This window comes from Cibotium barometz, chromosome 9 (assembly GCF_041138505.1).
Source record: "Cibotium barometz isolate CiBa-2024 chromosome 9, ASM4113850v1, whole genome shotgun sequence".
NCBI classification, from domain to species: domain Eukaryota; kingdom Viridiplantae; phylum Streptophyta; class Polypodiopsida; order Cyatheales; family Cibotiaceae; genus Cibotium; species Cibotium barometz.
This window is the reverse complement of record NC_141054.1, coordinates 62,353,638-62,375,662: the sequence shown is the minus strand read 5'-3', so window position 1 is coordinate 62,375,662 and position 22,025 is coordinate 62,353,638. Positions and strand designations below refer to the sequence as shown.

The following is a 22,025-nucleotide window of genomic DNA, read 5'->3' as shown; positions in this document are numbered from 1 at the left end:
CTAGAGGCTAGAGGCTAGAGCTAAGTAGTAAGGCCCATGAATCATGATCCATGAATGATCATCCACGTGAAGTGCTCGCCTCATGGTCATGGGTAGCTTGTGCCAAAGAAGCATCAAACTCATCCTCAGTCTCATCCTCACTGGCATGCTGCTCCTGCACCTCATCCTCTTGTTGCTCTTCTTGTTGACACATCTCCCACTCAGTGAAGGAATCTGCCTTCTTGGTCACGCTCTTGCAAAGCATTCGCAAGTTCGCGCTGACGAAGACAAGGTCATTGGTCCGCTCTACCCCGAGTCGGTTCCTCTTCCTAGAGGCAATGTGGCTGTAGGTACTCCAAAGTTGCTCCAAGCAAGAGGAGCTGACGGCCTGGCTAAGTATGCGGATGGCAAGCTGCTGCAGCTCCGGTCCATTTGAACCAAAGTCCTCCCACCATAGAGCAGCACCAACTTTGGAGCGGTCAACCTGTGCATCATGACAGCCATAGGAGCCATGAAATGACGTGTACATCGAAAGCTGGTCCCTGATCTTGTGCCTAACCGATGCATCAGGCACAAGACGATCCAAGATGATCCTTCCTCCAGCGCTCACCTCCCGGTCGCTCTCCTGCTTGTTGCCTTGGAATTCTGGGTCCACCACATAAGCTGTTGCATGCAATGGAGAGTAGTAGGAATTCCACCTTCCTAGACACAAGGCATGGATCTCCTCGTATGTGTCTTCGTCAGGCACGAAGTCTTTCAACTTCTCTATCATGCGATCCATGGCCTTGTAGACCTTTCCTATGCATGGTTACATAGCGTCTACAATCCTCAATAGGTGGGCTATGGGCCTCACCATAGCATTTGTGGTCTTCACACGCTCCCACCAAGAGGCGTCATCCGCCCGTAGCGTACACTCTTGGCCAGTGTTTGTATGGGACTCTTGCATGGCGACAAACTCGTCGCTAAGGAAAAGTCCTCTCAAAGCACCGCTACAATCCTTCAACCAGCCCAACATGAGAAAGTTGTAGGCAAACCGGGTGTCGGAATATTTGAGGAGAGAGAGACAGGACCTCTTGTTGAACTCATGCCGAAGTCTTTGGTGGTTGAGGACAAAGGAGACCATGGTGTTGGCCTCCTCAATGAGCGGGCTGATCCATGGTAATGCCCCGATGTCCTTGAGGAGGTTGTTTAGGCAATGAGCCATACAAAAGGACACCGTGACATGTCCATACATACCTTGGAGAATAGCTCCCGCCGCCCTATTGGAAGGCTCCCTGTCACCATTTGGCCACCCGAATGGTTCACTCTTGCTTTCACACTATGTACATAGTGGATTAGTGTCCATGGCTTATGGAATATGCCTATGCAGGTGATTGACACGTGTCATGCTGTATAGTTGGATATGATATTCCGCTGGGACTTGATGTTATCATGCCCGGAATATCTGGAGGACTTGGCTTTCCGCTGGGACTTGTGCCTTTGTGTACATGCCCGGAAACGCCTGGAGGATTGGCTTTCCACTGGGTCTGGTATTGCGTATACTTGCCTGGAAACGCCTGGTCTTATATGGTTTCATGAATGGAAATTGCTCATGCCAATGCTGCATTGCATAGCATCTTTATGTGCTTGCCTGCAAATGAAATTGCATGCTGTTTTCATGCTTGCATGACCTATGTGTAGTTCCGGGTAAGGGGACGCCCGCCCGTGAACCGTGCGTGTGAAAGTGTCTGCTGACATGGTTGTGTGGCATGTGAACAGGTGGTAAGTATTTCCCGATCTAGGCTCAAATAGCCCTTAGGACTCAGCCAATATTTATAAGTGAGTGCGTTCCCATTTCATTAAAGTTTGGGCGCCCAAAAGTCACTTATAAATTATGACCTCTTCCAAGTTCACACTCACTGAAGTCCCGAGGCGGACAAGACTCAATGTCCAGGACCTGATCCTCCCCTTTTACTCATAAATGGGCATCTCCCCATGTCCCTTCACCTGGACCCCAATTCACTTACTTATTAAGGGAAATTCGTGTTTTCTCTTCATGAGGATTTTTGGAGGCTGAAAACTCTGTTTTTCCACCATTTCTCTCCATTTCCAAGCTCTCCATAGCCATACCCAACTTGCTAGGGTGTTTTCCAAGCTTCCAAGAGTGTTTCCAAGTGCTAATCACTCTCCTACTCACTCCCAATGACTGAAATTCAGCAAAACAGCTCTCATTTTGCTGTAATTTCTGGTCTTTTTGCTGAAAACCCTAATTTCAGCCTTCCTTTCTCAAGTTGAACCATAGGGGAAGCTTTCCCAAGGTTCCCTTCATCCTCTTGAAGACTTTTGTCGCGAAGGATTGCGGCAAATCGAAGATATCAACACTTCTAAAGCTTCCAATGCGAAGGCTTCCGCTTGCAACAACTTCTATGAAGACTGGTAAGCTAATTGGACAATGTGTTGTCATTACTTACTCAATAGAAGGGCAGGACTCCTTGTTTAGCCGCCCTGTGTAGTATTTCTCTTGTCCTATGTGCTCTTGAAGATGTTGCTACCTTGCTTGGTAGAACATAGAGCCAATGGTAGAGAATATGGGCACTCAAGTCGGGCCGGGCATCAAGGCAGCTCCTTGGTGATCTACATCGACATACCATTGTTTTCTAAATGCTGAATTTCATGTACATTGGCATGGAGGATTTGGCAATGGATGCTCGTGAAGCTATGTATTGAATTGCTCCAATAGTAATACAATTTACTCAAGGGAGGGATCGGCCGTTCCGGCTCATTGTGTGTCTCTTGTCAATTCAACAATTTACTTCTTGTATTTGAGCAAGTGTCCTTCAAATCTTAGTGTATTTAAGTGTATTGATTAGCCTTTTTTTTTTCCGAGAAAAGATCCTTTCATTAGTTATATAAAAACGCCCGTAGGGCTACAAAAGATCTCTCCTGCTCCTGAAAGAGAGAAGAGCAGTGAATACATCATGGCAGCCCGGGAGACTCTCCCTAGGTGCTGCAAAATACAAGCATCAGTATAAAGAACTGAGCGGCTAAATCATACAATAGGGGGGGGGAAGAGCCAAACAGGTGGCCTGTAGTGCCAACGGGGGGATCCCGTGTGTAGGGTGTAGAACGGGCCGCAGCGCCAAGTGGTGTGAAAGGCCTGGCGTCGTAAGATCGCCTCATCCGAGTCTCCCCGGATGCGGTCGTACTGTCCTCGCAGGGTGTGGATCAACTCGTGCCAAATCCCCCAAACAGTCTCTGCTGGTGGCTCTAATCTCCCCTCGAAGGCCGTAAAGCACCGGGCCCTCCAGTTGAACCAGATGGTGAGGCTGCTGAGGAGCTCCCATCGTAAATCCCTCTCCTGTGTCCAGCTGGCGGACGAGAAATCCGGTGCCGGAACCAGGCGAGGCTGGCGCCTAATAAATCTGATGGCCTAACTGCCCTGCTCCATCTCATAGCCCATAGCGGGCCCTGACGAAGTCGACCAAGCAGCGGCACTCCACGTAAACATACCCTCTGGAGAGAGGGGGGCCAGAATACGCAGCATCCGCAGCCAAATCTGCTGTGCCTGAGGGCAGTCCCAAAGGCAATGTCTTTGTGTCTCCATAGGGTGGCCGCATCGGACGCAGGCCGCCAGAAGACCGTTGTAAACAAGCCAAGTGCCAAGTGCTGAGCCCCTGTGGGCGACCAGCCCCACTGAAAAGCCGAGATCCTGCGGGCCTGTCGACTAGCCCAGAGCCGAGCCCAGAAATCCTCCAGGAACTCCTGTGAGAGTCCCTGCAATCGCCAATGCCCCGCTGCCGCTGGAGAAACCGTCCTCCTCGCCGTCAGAATATGCCGTCCTAGCCGAACAGTATACTGGAAAAAGGTGATCTCTGTGGCCTCAAGGGATGCATAAGGATCATGCCACTCGTACTCCCCGGGGTCCCACTGCAGCCGGGCCAAGGGGCGCGCTGCATATGCCCATATGCGCCAATCCGGGAGCACATCAGCAGGGTCGGGGTCAATATGCCACTTCCGAGAAGCGGCAGCCACTACCCGGATCCTCTGAAAGGTGCACTCTGCAACCAAAGGCGACTCCACCTCCACTCTTTGGAGTCTGCCCTCATCCTGAATCTCATAGTAGAGGCATCTGCCATCCTCAGTGCTAGCTCTGACAGCAATCAGGATCTCCAACTGTGTAAAGGCTCCCATCCACCGTGGGGCCACTGGCTCGAGAGGTGTGAACCACTCCTCTGTAAGTGCCTCCTGAATATCATCCCTCATAATCAACCCCCCTCTGAAGTGACTCAGCCTCTCCACCTGGATCTCCTCTGGGAGACTGCAGAAAGCTTGCCAGTCTCCAAAACTACGAGCTGGGCCTGCCGCTAAAGGTCCCCAGGCTAGACGAGGCCGAGAACCCAGCATATGACCCTGCTCCGTACGAACCGCTGGGCTCCAGATGAGCGGCTGCCTGGCCCGCTCCTCAATACAAGAAGGAGGCCGCTGAGAGAGCCCCGGTCTCAGCAGCTCCCAAGCTCTCAGGATACTCAAAGCAAATCTGTCCTCCCATCCTCTACTGAGGCCTGTCCTCCTCATCTCTATGAAGATCCAGCGAATCTCTGGTGCCCAAGTACCCCCTGCAGGGGGCGCCCGAGCCTGCAGTCGCTGCAAGAGGAGCTCTTTCCAAGGCTCAGCGCCTGGAAGCAACCCCCGAACAATAACCTTCCCCAATAAGGCTCTACTCTGATCGACTGGATCTATAATGCCCAAACCGCCCTGAGCCAGCGGAAGTGAAATAACTGCCCATGCAACCTTTGCCCGAGCTGGCTGACCGTCCCGCCCAGACCACAGAAAGTTCCTGATCAGCCTCTGTACCTGGCTGATGCAAGAGCTCGAGAAAATCCAGCAAGACGTAATGTACCACATGGTCGCTAACAGCACCTGATTTGCCACCACCACCCTCCCAGCCAAGGATAGTCGAGCTGTACTCCAATACAATAGCTTCTTCCGAATGCTCAGAAGAAGCGGGGCAATCTGCTGCTCAGGTGACAAATCGAGGCCAATCTGGCATCCCAAATACCGCACTGCTGTGCCTGGAGGAATCCATCTAAAACCGGGGTCCGGGCTCCATGCCGGAGTGGGAGCACTACTGATCCAAAAGGCCACTGTCTTGCGCCAATTGATCAATGCTCCCGAAGCTTCACTAAAAACCTGGAGCGACTGCTCAGCCCGAATAAGATTGGCCTCTTGGCCATGCAAAAATAAGCCCGTGTCGTTTGCAAACTCAGCATCAAGCAAATCCTCCCCCCGGACTGGGAGCTGAAGTCCTCTCAAACCAACCTCCTCTGCCGTCAAGTACATACTCATAGCCTCCGCAAAGAAGAGAAAAAGGAAAGGGGCGAGAGGACACCCCTGACGGACTGATCTGGTCAACTCAAAACTCGGCCCCCGACCTGCTGCAATCAGCACCTGGCTGCGAGCTGTGGAATACAGAGCTGCCACCCCTCTGATCCATCCTGGCTCAAAGCCCAGGCGAAGCATAGTGCCCTCTAAGAATCCCCAATCAGCTCTATCGTATGCCTTCTCAAAATCGAGAAGCATCACGACCAAGTCCTCGCCAAGAAACCTAGCTCGGGCCGTCGCCTCCCAGAAAGTAAAGATGTTGTCAAGGATACTACGCTCCTTGACAAATCCTGTCTGAGTAGTATGAATCAACTCCCCCAGGAAGGGCTGGATCCTCAAACTCAAGGCCTTTGCTAAGACCTTGTAGACAGTATTGAGGATCGTAATAGGCCTCCAATGCCGAATGTCATCTGATACTCCCTCCCCCTTGGGGATAAGATAGATCAAGCCCTCTGAGAAGCTCTGCGGCATCACCCCAGTGTCCAAAACATGCTGAAAGCCCCTGCGGAGGCCTGGCCCCAAAAGGTCCCAATAGCGCATAAAAAAGGCCGGCGTCAGTCCGTCCTCCCCTGGGCAACTATGTCGCGGTAGAACCCTCAAGGCCTCGGCAAGCTCAATCTCTGACAGAGGCGCACCTAGAACTGTACGCATATGGTCTGTGACCCTCCTCTGCACATGGGCCCACACAGTCTGTCTGCAAACATCTCGATCCTCGGTGGCTGGCTCTGCTGAAAGCAGGTCACTATAAAAAGGAGTGGCAATGGCTCTAATCTCCCCGAGCTCAGTAGCTACCGATCCATCCGGTCTACCAAGCTGACGGACTCCTGCTCGCGCATGACGGGGTCCAGTGATCTCAAAAAACTCCCCAGTCACTCTATCACCAAGCTGCGTCCACTGAGAGGCCTGACGACGAAAGTAAAACTCATGTCTCTGCTCCTCTACCTCTCTAACCTCCTGGCGTGCCTGGCTCAGCTGGGACGCCACTCACTCACATGCAGACTGCTGCTCCTGAAGGCGTTGTAGCGAAGCAAGGCTGCGTCTCAGCCGTTGCTCCCGCTCGCGAATCTCTCCAAGTCGAGTCAAAGCTGCAGCGTGTAGAAAAGAGCTAAGATCAATGAGTCCCTGGGCACACTGGCCCGCTGCATCCTGGTCAGAGCACTGACTATCATGCCAGATCCTCTCAATGTCCTCAGCGAGACTGGGGTCTGCAAGTACCCTCTCTGGGATCCTCAACTGCAAGCTGGGTTCCCGTGTCCCCTCCTCCAATGTCAATATAACTGGCGCATGATCTGAAAATGAGGTGCCAGCGAGAATGCCGACGGAGCCCCCTCGCTCCCCTAACCAATCGCCCACATAAAAGCGATCAATCCGTGATAGATTAGTCCCTCCCTGCCGGCGATCCGACCGAGAGAAACTAAGACTGTCCTGAGACCGGGAGAAAGCCCCATGCTGCCATGCATCAGTGATCCTCAGTGACATGCAAAACCGGTCCCAAGCTGCAAGCTCCGTGCCGTGCACTGTAACATGACTGCCTCCCACCCTATCTGCCGGGTCCTCAAGCATGTTGAAGTCTCCCCCAACACACCAATGTGCGGCCTCTGGCAATGCATCTGTAACCTGAGTCCAGAACTCTGCTCTGGCACTAGCATGATTGGGCGCATAGATGTTGAGCACACCCAATAGCTCATCATGCATCCTCAGAATGACATACTGTGCTCTACCTGGCACAATGATCCCTCGATCCACAATGGCCTGCCGCCATACATCTGCAATAACCATGCATACTCCTCCCTGTCCACCCAAAGGACCAAACCCTGCAGACCAAAAAGTGTCCCATCTACGAGGCATCACCGAACCATACCTCCGGATCCTGCTCTCACCCAAGTGGTGCTCCTGCATCATCAAAATGTCAATGCTGCCACCAACCAGGCATCTCTGAAGCTCCTGCCTCAAGCAACCTCGATAGCGTATAAAGTGTGCTCCGCCAAGGCCCTGTACATTCCATGAGATGATCCTCATGGATGCCCTGCTGAGGTGGATGCTGTCTCAGCTGTACGGCGGGCCTTCGCAAGCGGTTTGGATGGAGAGTAGTCCCCATCCGAACGGCTGCGAATCTGCCCACCCGGTGTACTGCAAGAATCTCGGATCAGGCGCCAGTGGCTGTGGCCCATGGCGACTGCCTCCTGCTCTGACAGAGAAACCTCGTGTATACTCACATATCCAGGGTCGCGTGCCAAGTCTGCCACTATGCGCACGACCAAATGCCGAATCCCTGAGGTATCCACACTCCGGGATCCAAGAAGAAATGAGCCAACTCCCAAAGTCGGCCTATCACATCAGTCACCTCCAGATCGCTCATGTGGTGAGAAAACTCAACTGCTTGAGTCTTCAAAGTGTTGAGAGCGAGCTCTAGAGTCCACTCCCGATCACAAGGTCCACATAGAGGGAACGAGAAGGCCACCGTTGAGTCTAGTGCCTCCTCCCCGCGGGCCGGAGGTATCACTACATGAACTCGAATGGGTGCTGGCTCATGGGAGCCCTCTGCTCCAAAAAGCCGTGTAAAGGTATAATCTCCGAGCGCTATCTAATGCCAAGGCGACTCAGCCGACTGCGAATAGATGAAATCCGTGAGGCCCTAATCGGCATAGGTCTCCTCTGTGATGCTCGAGCGAGGTCAGTGCTCAGCGCTCTTCGGACTGCAGGTGAGCGCCAGGGAACTGCCAGGGTCTCCCGGGAAGGTGAGGCGGGCGGAGGGGGAGGAGGGGGAGGCGAGGGAGGTGGAGAGGGAGCCGCTGCCGAAACCGGAGCGGGGGCGGGAGGAGGCCAAGGTGGAAAGGAGGCGGTGGGAGGGGACGGGGGTGGGGGAGGTGAAGGAGGGGGAGCTGGCATCTCCTGGTCCTCGGTCGCTGCAGGGGTCTCCTCCTGAAGGGGAGCAAAGCTGTTCCTCACTGGAACCCAGTGAGGCTGAGACTGTGGCTGCTGCTGCAGCGGTCTCTGTGCATGCTGCTGTGGCTGTCTCCCTCGGCGGCGCCCCTGTCCAGGCTGCCACTCCGAGGTCTCTGTGGCCTGAGCAGGTGTCCCTGAGGCAGCCTGCCGAGCCGAATCTGTGGGCGGGCCATCAGTAGCCTGCTGCTGTGGTGCCGGTCGAGGTCTCCTGCGAGGGCAGGCCTTGGCCAGATGACCGACCTGCCTGCAAATGAAGCACTGGTTCGGGAGCCCCGAAAACTCCACTCTCTGATCTATCCACCCCCCCCTATCCTAGGTAGCTGAATGACCTTAGGAAGGGAGGAGATGTCAGACACCAACACTCTGACCGAAGGTAGCCCAGCTGCTCTGGCCACCACTGAAGCTGCTGAGGGGCCCGTCTCTAGTACCGAGCCCACCAATGCTCCGAGCCTGGAGAGGAGCGGAAGATACTCCCGGCGGAGACCAGGGAAACAAACTGTAATATGGAAGAGGCGCTCTCCTTGCTCCGCCGTTGCTGGGTCAAATCCATGCTGCCAAGGTCTGAAGAAAGCCCGAGCACCCCTGATGTCCAGAGGACTCATGGCAAGGACCTTGGCAACGCTCTGGGCGGCCTCGAACTCGATCTGATAATGGCCCCGGCCGAGGAGCTGTACATCCAGGATCTTGCCCACATCTGCAAGAAGGCGAGCCTGAAGAAGATCCCTGATCTCCCCTCTGCTGGGGCGAGTGCCGACTATACGGCAGATGGCGGAATGAGCCTGGAGGCGTTCCACCTCTGCGGTGAGGCTCGCTTCCTCTTCCGGCGAAAGAGAAAGCCTGATGGGGATGTCCTCAGGGGCGGGCGAGGGGGCTGCGGATGAGTCCCTCTGAGGCGAGGCGGGAGGAGTCTCCATCAGAGTCTGAAGCTCAGGTGAAGGCGAGGCGAATGCGGGAAACCTGCAAGAAACGGGCTGCACACAAAGAGGCGGAAGACCGGATGAAAATGAGGAAAAACAAAAAACTCCCTGGGGGTGAAACGCAGCACGAAGGAGGAGGGGGGAAAACGAAGGAAAAGCCCCGGGGGGGGGGGCGGCAACAAAAAAGAAGCGAAAGGCGAGGGCGCTGCTGAGGGGAGGCGGGCGAGAACAGGCGGAGAGGTGGGAGGCGGCGAACAGGCGAAGAGGAGGATGGGGGCGAAAATGCGAAGGGGCGACTAGGAGGGGGGGACGAAATGGCGAAGAGGGGGGAGGCGCAGCAGCGAGGCAGGAGGGGGGGGCGCAACGGCGAGAAGAGGGCAGGCGGGGGGTGGAGGGGCGAAAAGGCGGAGAGGCGACAGAGAGAGGGGGACAGGCGGGCGCGCACAGTGCAGGGTGGAGGCGGGAGCTTCAGCGAGCTCCTACATAGTGTCTTCTATCTGCTCGTGGAGCAAGTGAGTTCTATTGATTAGCCTTGTGTTCAACCAAGTTACATTGGTATCAGAGCATACGGTTCTCTTTCACTTCTATCGTGAGAGACGATCATCGTGAACACTAGCTATCTCTACACTTAGAACATTATGGACAGCCATACAATGAATGTTGGAGATGCTAATACAAGAGGCAGGGACAATGAAATGCATGCCTCCAATGCTTTACAGGATGAGCAAACTCATGTGGTGCACAATAGGGAACATGAATATGTGGGACAGCCGTGTCGTGGCAAAGAGAAGATGCAAGAAGAAGAGTCGATAGTCTTGAGGGCTGAACTTACTCGTATGCAGGCTCTTCTCCAAGCACAACAAGAAGAATTGAATCTCTATCGCCGCGAGGATCCATTGGTACATGACCGTTTGAAGACCAAGAAAGCTGAATCTTATATGGATCATGCAATGGCAATGATTGGTCAAGAGTTACACATGCAACCAAGGGATGCAGCACGTGCATACTTGGCTCGTACCGAGGATGCCTATGCAGAAAAGGCAACCATCCCACATGTCTTGGAATCCCCACAAGTGCCCGAACAAGAAGTTATGTCTAAGAGGATGAATCTCCATGCTATGGGAGAGGAACAATCAGTGACTTCACGCCATGCAGGAATATCTCATGTAGCCCGTGAAGGATACAATGTTTATGGCAGTGGTCAAAATGTATGTCAAATGCCATTGCCGGCTGAAAATGTACATGCACAACACATGCAACATGGGCTGCAATTTTGTGTTGGTGCAGGTATTCCGCGTATCTCTCATGCCACTCATGCCTTCGAGTGTGCGCGTGAGGGAGAAGCTATGGCTGAAAATGTATCAATGCATGTTGAGGGGCCAGCCATGCCTCATGCTTACAGGGCACATGTATCTATGCCTTATGCATCACCTTTTGGTCCAAAAATGATGCCAGCCACCGGAGCTGTCCCAATGGACAAACATGGGGGAAAACATGTTGAGATGCACACACATGCATCAAAGCCTCGTGACTTCAAAGCCGGAGACAAATCTGTGAAGTTTTGACACATATCATGGGGAATACGATGCATCAAAGGCACTTGCTTTTATTGCCCAGTTTGATATTGCTTTCAGTGATGAGGATTTCACTCAAAAATCCATGATCCGGCATGTAAGCATGTTCATGAAAGGCACTGCTGCCCATTCGTGGCTCACGGAGAAGCTCTCACCGAATCCCGTTAGATCATGGGAAGAGTTCAAGGAGAGGTTTTATGCTCAATTCTTGCCTCCCAATGCATTGAATGAGATAACAATGATGTGGGATTGGGTAAAGCAAAGTGAGGGGGAATCGGTAAATGCATATGTACAAAAGTTTTGGAAAGTGTTTTTGGAGGTGTCTCCATTTATGCATGTCACCGAGGCGGAAAGGAAGAGAAGGTTTCAATCGGGATTGCAACCCGTGTACAAAGCGGGATTACAAATGTATCCTGGTCACACCTTACACCAACTAATCGCAGCCGCCACCGCCACCAAGCAATTGGAACTCAAATTGAGTCGATCCAATAAGGCTAAACCCTCATTTCAAGGCAAAGAGAGGGCTGTCCAAAACCTGCAAAATGATGGACAGCCACCTAAAAGGGACCAAAACCAAGCCAAATCAGGTCCAAAAGCTGAAAATAAGTTTGCTAAAAAGCGCCCTTATAAGCCGGCAAACTTTGGTCTTAGTGCTGAGAAGGAGGAGCAATATATGCGTGAAGGCAAATGCTTTACTTGTGGCAGTATTGAGCACATGGCAAAAGCATGCCCAAATAAGAAGAACAAAGCTGAAAATGCTAATGTACCGAAGCCTAATGTGCATATGATTCCGGATGTGCAGGGCAACACTTCACATGATAGCAAAGATAGGGTTGTATGCAAAGCTTGGGGACAACTCAAAGATCAGCCTGCTTTGTTCATGTTTGATGATTGTGCATCTGAAAATTTCATATCCACTCAGATGGCAGCTGCTTTGGGTATTGAAGTGGAGGACATGGGTCCTCAAATTGAAGCAGGGGTTGCCTTTGTTGGTAGAGAAGTGCAGGTCATGCCTATTTTTGGCAAGTTGCGCATACACATTCAAGGCTATGTGGATCATGAGGATTTTCTTGTGGCGCCTTTGAATGGCTGTGATGTATTGCTTGGAAAGCCTTGGCATACACGTATTGATCCGTGCAAGGCTTACAAGACTAACAAGATCACCTTCATGCATAAAGGTCGAGAACATGTAATTGATGCTGGTGAAGAGGGTGATACCATTCCCCTTGTATCTCATGTACAAATTAAAAAAGTAATGAAAAAGAGTGTTTTTGCGTACTTGATTTTTGTACGAGATCATGTTGAGAAAAATAATGTACATGTAAACACTCTTAGTAATGATAGGCTGAAATTTTTGCAAGAGCACAATGATTGTTTTGCTGATGAGTTACCAAATGAGTTACCACCTGTACGACCGGAAGATCATCGCATTGATTTTGTGCCGGGTAGCTCACCACCTAATAGGCCAGCCTATCGTGTAAGTGCATCCCAAAAAGAGGAGATCATGAAGCAAGTAAATGAGCTTCTTGAGAAGGGTTTGGTTCAGCCAAGCTCTTCCCCATATTGTTCACCCGTTCTCTTGGTTCAAAAGAAGGATGGATCCTTTCGTATGTGTGTGGATTATAGAGCTTTGAATAAGCTTACCATCAAGAATCGGTTTCCGATTCCACGCATAGACGACATCCTTGACAAGTTGGATGGATTGGCATGCTTTAGCCGAATTGATCTCAAGAGTGGATATCATCAAGTGCGTGTAGTGCCTGAGGATGTACACAAAACTGCTTTCAGGACAGCATTTGGGCTTTATGAGTATCTTGTTATGCCGTTTGGTCTTACAAATGCCCCGGCTACATTCAATAGAATGATGGATCGCATATTCCGTGGGTACAGGAAATTTACAGGTGTCTTCTTTGATGACATCCTAGTCTTCTCGAAGACCGAAGAAGAGCATAAAGCTCATTTGGCTATTGTTTTTGAAGAGCTCCATAAGCATAAACTCTTCATAAATGCAAAGAAGAGTGAGTTCTTCTTGTCAGAGATACATTATCTTGGGCATATTGTGTCCAAAGATGGAGTGCGGATGGATCCTGCAAAGATTGATGCAATTCGGAATTGGCCCGAATTGAGTTCGGTGCATGAGATCCGTAGTTTTCTTGGATTATGCTCTTACTACTGCAGGTTCATTCGGCACTTTGCATGGATTGCTTCTCCTTTGCATGATTTGACAAAGAAGAAGGCCGTGTTCAAATGGACTAATGTAGAGAGAGATGCATTCCTTAAATTGAAAGATGCAACTACTCATGGTCCAGTGTTGATCGTTCCCGATTTGCAAAAGCCTTTTTGTGTGGAATGTGATGCATCTAGAAATTGCATAGGGGCTGTCCTTAATCAAGAGGGACATGCCGTGGCTTATGAGAGTCGTAGATTGCATGATGCAGAGCTATCTCTTGGCATTTATGAGAAAGAGCTCTTGGCTGTAATTCATGCACTTACTATATGGAAACATTACCTTCTTGGGGCTGATTTCACTGTGAAGACAGATCACCAGAGTTTGAGGTATTTTCTTACTCAAACTAAGTTGTTAGAGAAGCATATGAGGATGGCCAATTTCCTCTCTATGTTTCATTTTCAGATCTTGCACACCCCAGGAAAGAAGAATGTAGTGGTCGATGCATTGTCACGAAAGCCGTATGTAGCAGCTATCTCGGTTGCCTCTCATGGGGACTTGTCTACCATGCGTGATTTGTATCATACGGATGCTGATTTTGCCACTATTTGGGCTGATTTGATGGCTGGTCATGCACATGCCTCATATGTGATCAAAGACGGTTATCTCATGAAAGATAATTGCCTATGTGTGGTGTCTGACATGAGGCAAAAGGTTTTGGATGAGTGCCATGCTCCTCCATATGCTGGTCATAGAGGCATAATGCCTACTACACACATGATTGAGCGGTATTTCTTTTGGCCAGGTATGCGGAAGGACATAGAGGCACATGTACGTACATGTATCACCTGTCAAAAGGTCAAATTTGATAGGCAAAAGACACCAGGTTTGCTTCAGCCATTGCCTATTCCCACGTAGCCATGGGAAAGTATTACAATGGATTTCATTATGGACTTGCCACGTACCCAACAGGGTAATGATGCAATTTGGACAATTGTGGACAGGTTTAGCAAGCAAGCTCATTTCTTGCCGGTCAAAAAGACCATCAAAGCTGAGCATATGGTTAAAATATATCTTGCACAAGTGTTCAAACATCATGGAATGCCGAAGTCCATTGTGGGGGATAGAGATCCCAGGACTACAAGTCTCTTTTGGCGGGCCTTATTTGATAATATGGGCACCAAATTGGACTTCTCATCAGCTTATCACCCTCAAACGGATGGGTAAAGTGAGGCTTCAAATTCAGCCGTGTTGGATCTCTTGAAATGTTACGTGGCGGATTAGAAGTCTTCTTGGGAGAAGTACTTACCGCTTGTGGAATTTGCATACAACAACACGGTGCATGTATCTACGGGAAAGGCCCCGTTTGAGATTGTTTATGGTAAGGTGGTTTTGCCACCCATCCTTCGTACAAAGGATGAGATATTTGCAGCTGATGAGTATGTAAGAGACTTGGATATTGCTTTTGCTCAGGTGCGGACAGCCATTGCAAGGTCACAAGACAAGCATAAAAAGGCTACCGACAAGCATAGAAGGCAATTGGATGTTAAAGAGAATGATTGGGTATTGTTGAAATTTGAGAAAGCAAGACTTGCAAAGAGGCCTGGCAAAGAGGGTGCATATCCTAAGCTTCCAACCAGGTACTATGGACCTTTTCCAGTGATCGAGAAGATCAATGAAGTGGCTTTCAGATTGGCATTACCTAGTCATTGGCACATACACAATGCTTTTCATGTGAGTCTTATTCGTAAGTATGTAGGGCCGGAACCCAGTGAAATGGTCATTGAGGATCCACCAGAAGTGGATAAGCTTGAGGAGATCTTGTAGCCAGAGCAGATTGTGTATCACAAGGAACGCAAGCTTGCTGCCTGCAGGCAAAGTTGTGAGGCGTTACCTTGTGAAGTTTAAGAACTATCTTCCCATTGATGCTAAATGGCTAGATGAAGAGTTCTTCAAAGATTGCCCGCATGTGCTTCAGACATATTTGGATGCATTTCAGTTGCGGACAACTGTTTACAAGCGGGGGGGGGAATGTCACCATTTGGCCACCCGAATGGTTCACTCTTGCTTTCACACTATGTACATATTGGATTAGTGTCCATGGCTTATGGAATATGTCTATGCAGGTGATTGACACGTGTCATGCTGTATAGTTGGATATGATATTCCGCTGGGACTTGATGTTATCATGCCCGGAATATCTGGAGGACTTGGCTTTCCGCTGGGACTTGTGCCTTTGTGTACATGCCCGGAAACGCCTGGAGGATTGGCTTTCCACTGGGTCTGGTATTGCGTATACTTGCCTGGAAACGCCTGGTCTTATATGGTTTCATGAACGGAAATTGCTCATGCCAATGCTGCATTGCATAGCATCTTTATGTGCTTGCCTGCAAATGAAATTGCATGCTGTTTTCATGCTTGCATGACCTATGTGTAGTTCCGGGTAAGGGGACGCCCGCCCGTGAACCGTGCGTGTGAAAGTGTCTGCTGACATGGTTGTGTGGCATGTGAACAGGTGGTAAGTATTTCCCGATCTAGGCTCAAATAGCCCTTAGGACTCAGCCAATATTTATAAGTGAGTGCGTTCCCATTTCATTAAAGTTTGGGCGCCCAAAAGTCACTTATAAATTATGACCTCTTCCAAGTTCACACTCACTGAAGTCCCGAGGCGGACAAGACTCAATGTCCAGGACCTGATCCTCCCCTTTTACTCATAAATGGGCATCTCCCCATGTCCCTTCACCTGATTGGACCCCAATTCACTTACTTATTAAGAGAAATTCGTGTTTTCTCTTCATGAGGATTTTTGGAGGCTGAAAACTCTGTTTTTCCACCATTTCTCTCCATTTCCAAGCTCTCCATAGCCATACCCAACTTGCTAGGGTGTTTTCCAAGCTTCCAAGAGTGTTTCCAAGTGCTAATCACTCTCCTACTCACTCCCAATGACTGAAATTCAGCAAAACAGCTCTCATTTTACTGTAATTTCTGGTCTTTTTGCTGAAATCCCTAATTTCAGCCTTCCTTTCTCAAGTTGAACCATAGGGGAAGCTTTCCCAAGGTTCCCTTCATCCTCTTGAAGACTTTTGTCGCGAAAGATTGCGGCAAATCGAAGATATCAACACTTCTAAAGCTTCCAATGCGAAGGCTTCCGCTTGCAACAACTTCTATGAAGACTGGTAAGCTAATTGGACAATGTGTTGTCATTACTTACTCAATAGAAGGGCAGGACTCCTTGTTTAGCCGCCCTGTGTAGTATTTCTCTTGTCCTATGTGCTCTTGAAGATGTTGCTACCTTGCTTGGTAGAACATAGAGCCAATGGTAGAGAATATGGGCACTGAAGTCGGGCCGGGCATCAAGGCAGCTCCTTGGTGATCTACATCGGTATACCATTGTTTTCTAAATGCTGAATTTCATGTACATTGGCATGGAGGATTTGGCAATGGATGCCCGTGAAGCTATGTATTGAATTGCTCCAATAGTAATACAATTTACTCAAGGGAGGGGTCGGGCATTCCGGCTCATTGTGTGTCTCTTGTCAATTCAGCAATTTAATTCTTGTATTCGAGCAAGTGTCCTTCAAATCTTAGTGTATTTAAGTGTATTGATTAGCCTTGTGTTCAACCAAGTTACATTGGTATCAGAGCATACGGTTCTCTTTCACTTCTATCGTGAGAGACGATCACCGTGAACACTAGCTATCTCTACACTTAGAACATTATGGACAGTCATACAATGAATGTTGGAGATGCTAATACAAGAGGCAGGGACAATGAAATGCATGCCTCCAATGCTTTACAGGATGAGCAAACTCATGTGGTGCACAATAGGGAACATGAATATGTGGGACAGCCGTCTCGTGGCAAAGAGAAGATGCAAGAAGAAGAGTCGATAGTCTTGAGGGCTGAACTTACTCGTATGCAGGCTCTTCTCCAAGCACAACAAGAAGAATTGAATCTCTATCACCGCGAGGATCCATTGGTACATGACCGTTTGAAGACCAAGAAAGCTGAATCTTATATGGATCATGCAATGGCATGATCCCGATCCACCACATGACTCCATTGTAGAGGCTTGAGTTTCTCTCCCCATCGTCGCGCAGGATCCACGGCCACTCGTGGTGTCCTTCTTGTCGCTTTGACCGCTTCGTAGACGCTAAGCTTGTCAAGAAGTTCCCGTCTCTTCTCGGGCGTGACATTCGTGCAAAACCTCACCTCATGCCCACTCTCATGCAAGTGGTGGGCTCGCACTTTGTCGGCGCCACCCGTTCGCCGGTACGGGCAAAGCTTGCATACCCATGGCCGAGAACCGCCTCCATGAACGGATGTGGTGTAGTTAACCTCCTCCCACCATGTCCATCCCGTTGTCCTTCTACGAGAAGCCCTGGCACGTGAGGAGGATGCCATGGTTGAAGATGGCTTGACTCTTGAGCCTTGAGGAATGAGAGAGAGAGAGAGAGAAAGAAAGAAAGAAAGAAAGAAAGATTTTATTAACGTCTTCCGAAAGACCGAACTCGGCCTATGAGACAAATCGGAGTACCTGTATGGGGTATCCTCTGTCATCCCAACAAAATGAAAAAGTACTGAATAAAAAAGCTGAATCTGGGTGTGCAGGGGATGGAGCTCTATTACTAGGAGAATGCAAAGCTATATGCATGGAGTATACAATCATGATATGCAACCTAGCTAGCTCCATCCTGTACCATACTGGGGGTATAAAATGGTATACATCAGTGAAGGGGGTGTCCACAGCTCCCTGAAGAACATGCCTGGGTGTGCTTTGAAGCGAGCCAGTCGCTCCGCACCCTCTCTGTGAAACTGAGCTCTGATCTCTGTCATCTCTCTCTGGTATAGGCGTGGTGTCCGAAAGCCAGGTGTCCTCTGTCTCCTGCGGGCTCTAAGTGTCTCTGCTCTCTGAAGAGTAATTCCCTGCCGTGTAGGGGCTGGGAGGGGTATGGATCTCTGAAAAAATGTAGTAATCTGTGTCTGTCGCCCCTCCTCTGGAGCTGTCTGAGCCTGTAATAATGTCTCTGTGTGGCGCTGTATGTCTAGAATGTATCTCCCCAGTATGCGTTGGTCTGCTGTCTCAAAGATCTGGCGTAGGGAATGTGGCTCTCTGAATAAAATGGGATATCTCTCTCTGATGGCTGTATATGCTCTGCATCTGCATACATAATGCTCCTCACTCTCCACCTCCTCTCTGCACAATCTGCATACCCTCTCCTCTCGGGGGATCCGTGCTGCTCTGCCAGTCTCAATCTCCAATCGGTGTGATGAAACTCTGAGCTGACCAATAGCCACTCGGGAGCCGTGTGGTAAAAAGCCCTCCATGTATCTCGGCCTCTCTATAAATCCATCATCAGTGATACTCATGAAGTGATCTCTGTAGTATAGCATCTTCGGTGGAAGAGGCTGTGTAGGCGATATCCATGTCTCTCGTGTATAGAGCTGCCATAGATCCTGTCTCAATACTCTGTTCCTCTCACTATGAGAGAGACGGATATGTGGTGCATCCCTATCATACTGGAATGGTGGTAGATGATCCATGTCTAGGCCATGCTGTGAGAACCAATGTGTGACCTGTGCATACCATGATCCTCTGTCTCCTGCCTCAGCCAACTGTCTAGATGCCTGAAAAGCTCTGTATGATAATCTGTCCTGTGGCATCTCTCTGAATCTGTCTAGCAGGCATATAGTCTGAAATATGGCCTCTACCATCATAGGAGGCGCAGCAAACTCTGCCATAGATCCTGTCTCAATACTCTGTTCCTCTCACTATGAGAGAGAGAGAGAGAGAGAGAGAGAGAGAGAGAGCCTAGAGGCTTGGAAGTTGGAAGACTCAAGAGGCTTGAGAGAGAGAGAGAGAGAGAGAGAGAGAGAGAGAGAGTCTAGATTCTAGAATCTAGATAGTAGGGCGGCGGCCCGCGGGCCTGGCCAAGGCCCAAGGCCAAGCCAACAGCCATAAACGGCTAGAAACGGGAAGCGCAACGGCCAAAAACGGCGAGCAACGGCTCTCTGCCGTCCCCTCACAGTGCCGTCCCCGACCGGCGTCCCCGTCCCCGTCGCCGTCCCCTTTGAGAAACGTGCCGTCGGGGACGTCCGTCCGTCCCCGTCGCTGGTCCGTCCCGAATCGCCATCCCCGCGTTCCAAGCTGCCGTCCCCTCCATCCCCTGTGACTATGCTTATTTTATATACATATACATATATACATACATAGATACATACATATATATATGTATGTAGTAAAAAACGTGAAAATGTACTAGTACTTATCTTAATGCGTACTTCATGTACTCGTACCATACACGTACCATACCGCTTCGTACCTAAAGTAATCAACCACTATGGCCCACCATATTTTGAGGTTTGTGGGAGATTCATTCTCTCCAAATTGATCTGGTACTATGGCATGGTTACAATGTCCTACTTCCATTGTCAAATGGGATTGCAAGGTAAAAGTAAAAGCACTTATGATCTTAATCTTATCATTCATATGCTGTTTAGCTCATTGACGGCTTAACACAGTGTGTAAACCTTGTTCTTGCTGGCCCAATAGACCTCTCTGAACACCAAACTGTCAGCACCCTCTTGTCTCCAGGGTATCAACTTTTTCATGCTTGGCTCAACCAGCTATCCCTTCAAGCTGCAACCTGTATTTTGTATATACCTTTACCAAGACCATGGAAGAAGTTGGTCACATACATCAGTGTCTCTGACTCTTGAGTTCTCTATTGCTTGTGCACCATCACAACCGTCATCACCTCTATATGCGACATCAAAAGAGAAATGTTTCTTTTATATTGTGCACACCAAAACCATATTCTCATGAGCAGTCTGCATTACTCTAATAAAGTCTCCTCAAGCCATGCTATATTGATGCTCATGTTGCACACAAAGCATAACCAACCTGTCAACTGCGGAGATGTTTTCACACAATGCCTCAACAACATCACCCTACCGGTGTGTAAACGGATGGTCAAGAGTATCATCTCATGAGCATACAATTGCTACAAATTTAGTGTCTGGACCTTTCACTTCCATTATTCAAAGCCATGCTGTATGAAATAGCTGAAGCACTTAACTTTATTAGAGGCCCGTAGGTGCATCATCAACACCTTGCACTAAAGATAATACATGCGTTTAGATCTCGTACAAGCTCATGAGCATCATCATGCAAATCCTTGAAAACATGAACAACCACTTCAGGAGTCTACTTTTCCGATGGCTTATCAACATAAGCCGCTCAAATTCATGATGGGCCATGAGGGTGTACCTATACAGACACAAAGTGATGCTCCGGTGTTTGTTGATGTAACCACGTCATATAGGCAACATTCTTTAAAAACCACATTTGCTAGCAAAAGAAGTCTTCCTTTGTCACGTGCACACTCTCCGGAATGTCTTCTACCCATTGGCCAGCCCAGAGGTTGAGTACATGGCTGGAAGTATGTGTTTGCAAGGGCTGTTGTGCCAGATCTTTGTAGTATTGTCCAAGTACCCGATGAGCAGCCCAATATGGAGAGAGTTATTGGGTTATTGTGTGAAAACACTTAGTTGGACATTATTGTAGTCACGAGCAGTGCTACCAGTGAGTATCTCTATTTGGCATTGTACATATTTCATGTTAGTAATTTATGGTAGGTTAGATCGTCTCTCTCTACTGTGTATTGAGCATGAAGAAAAAGCAGTTTGTGTGTGGGGAAGTCTCTGATTAGGCGTTAATTGGAATCAATCAATTTATAAACACGCTTCCACAAGCACCCATGTTACATCCTAGCCTAATGGTGAGATCTTAGGCATTTTTCTGAAGTAGAGGTCTCTTGTTCTATTAAAGTCATAGCCTTGAGAACTAGTTTATGATGTTTGTGCTTGGATTTGTCTTATCAGGAGGGTTGCAAGTGCCTCTTATACATGGTCCTTCATGCTCGGGTTGTCCTTGACTTGTGCGAACGGCCAGAACAGGAGATCACATTCAAACAAGTAGAAGGAGATTTTGTCTCTTTTCAAGGGAATTGGATGCTTAACCAGTTTGGGAGTCAGCACACAGTGTTAAAGTATACTGTGGATACTAAAATTCGGAAAGACTGTATTCTTGCAGAGTCCATAGTTGAGGAGGTAAATATCTCATATCTGGCGGCCTTCTGTCTCAGCTTATTCTTTGTACTTACTACTGACACACTTGTCTCTTCACGGTGGTGGGCAGGTGATATATGAAGATATTCCCTCAAATCTCTGTGCTATTCGCGACAGAGTGGAGAGTTTAGCAACTGGTTCAAGTTCGTCAGCCATCTGTCTATTAGAAACTTCCAGTGCGGCTTCCTTGGCCGAGTCTGAACAAGCAGCAAGCACATGTGCGTGTCGTGAAATGTCTGAACTTAAAGGAGCCGGCAGTGCAGTGGATTGTGTAATTAATCCAGAATCAAGTACTCACAAGAAATCTCTAGAAGATTCAGGTTTGAAACTGACCAAGAGACGTGCACAGGTAAAAGGATTGATGGATGATTTTAGAGTGTTGGAAGGGGAAATCAGAGGTTTCATAGCAGCATATGGAACTGAAGGTGTTATGCCGTTGCGAAGGTATATGCGTTGGTATGGGCGTAGTGACCTTGAGAAGGCTATCACAGCTATGGGCGGATTTCGTACTGTGGCTATGAGGATGAAGCTGTCATTGGCATACAAAGAAAGGAAACCTGATGGATATTGGGACGAAGTGCGAAACTTGCGAAATGAGGTACTGTTCCTGACATCATAGTTGTTGAAGGTTTTTCCTGTGACTATATCTGAAATTTAATGTTCTCTCTCTTGCTATAGTTTCCTTGGTACAAAATTCTTTGGTAAACTGGTTTTATCTTGATCCAACCCTCGCCTCGAGGCAAAAACGGGTGGGGGAAGACGCCCGTCACATGCGCGGAAGCTCTGTGTCTTCTTTCAGCCCTAAACACCTTTCATAGAACATCTTGATGCAAAACGCAAAGAAGAGATGGAGAGAAGAGAGAGAGATTGCTGAGTATTTCGGTATGTTCATGTAATACAAAAAGGTTACCAAATCTTGACCTTAGGCCTTTCCAAGATACCTACTACTAG

At 49.1% G+C, this 22,025-nt stretch overlaps 1 protein-coding gene across 2 annotated transcripts in view; it reads left to right on the top strand.

Annotated features, from left to right (window-relative positions):
• The window catches only part of LOC147635809 (uncharacterized), a 131,904-nt gene that overhangs the window by 101,334 nt on the left and 8,545 nt on the right, over positions 1–22,025 (top strand). For both annotated transcript variants that reach the window (XM_086803238.1, XM_086803237.1), the window contains exons 8-9: positions 20,829–21,056; positions 21,145–21,672. In XM_086803238.1, the coding sequence (XP_086659364.1) occupies positions 20,829–21,056; positions 21,145–21,672 (756 nt within the window). The remainder of the gene's footprint in view (positions 1–20,828; positions 21,057–21,144; positions 21,673–22,025) is intronic.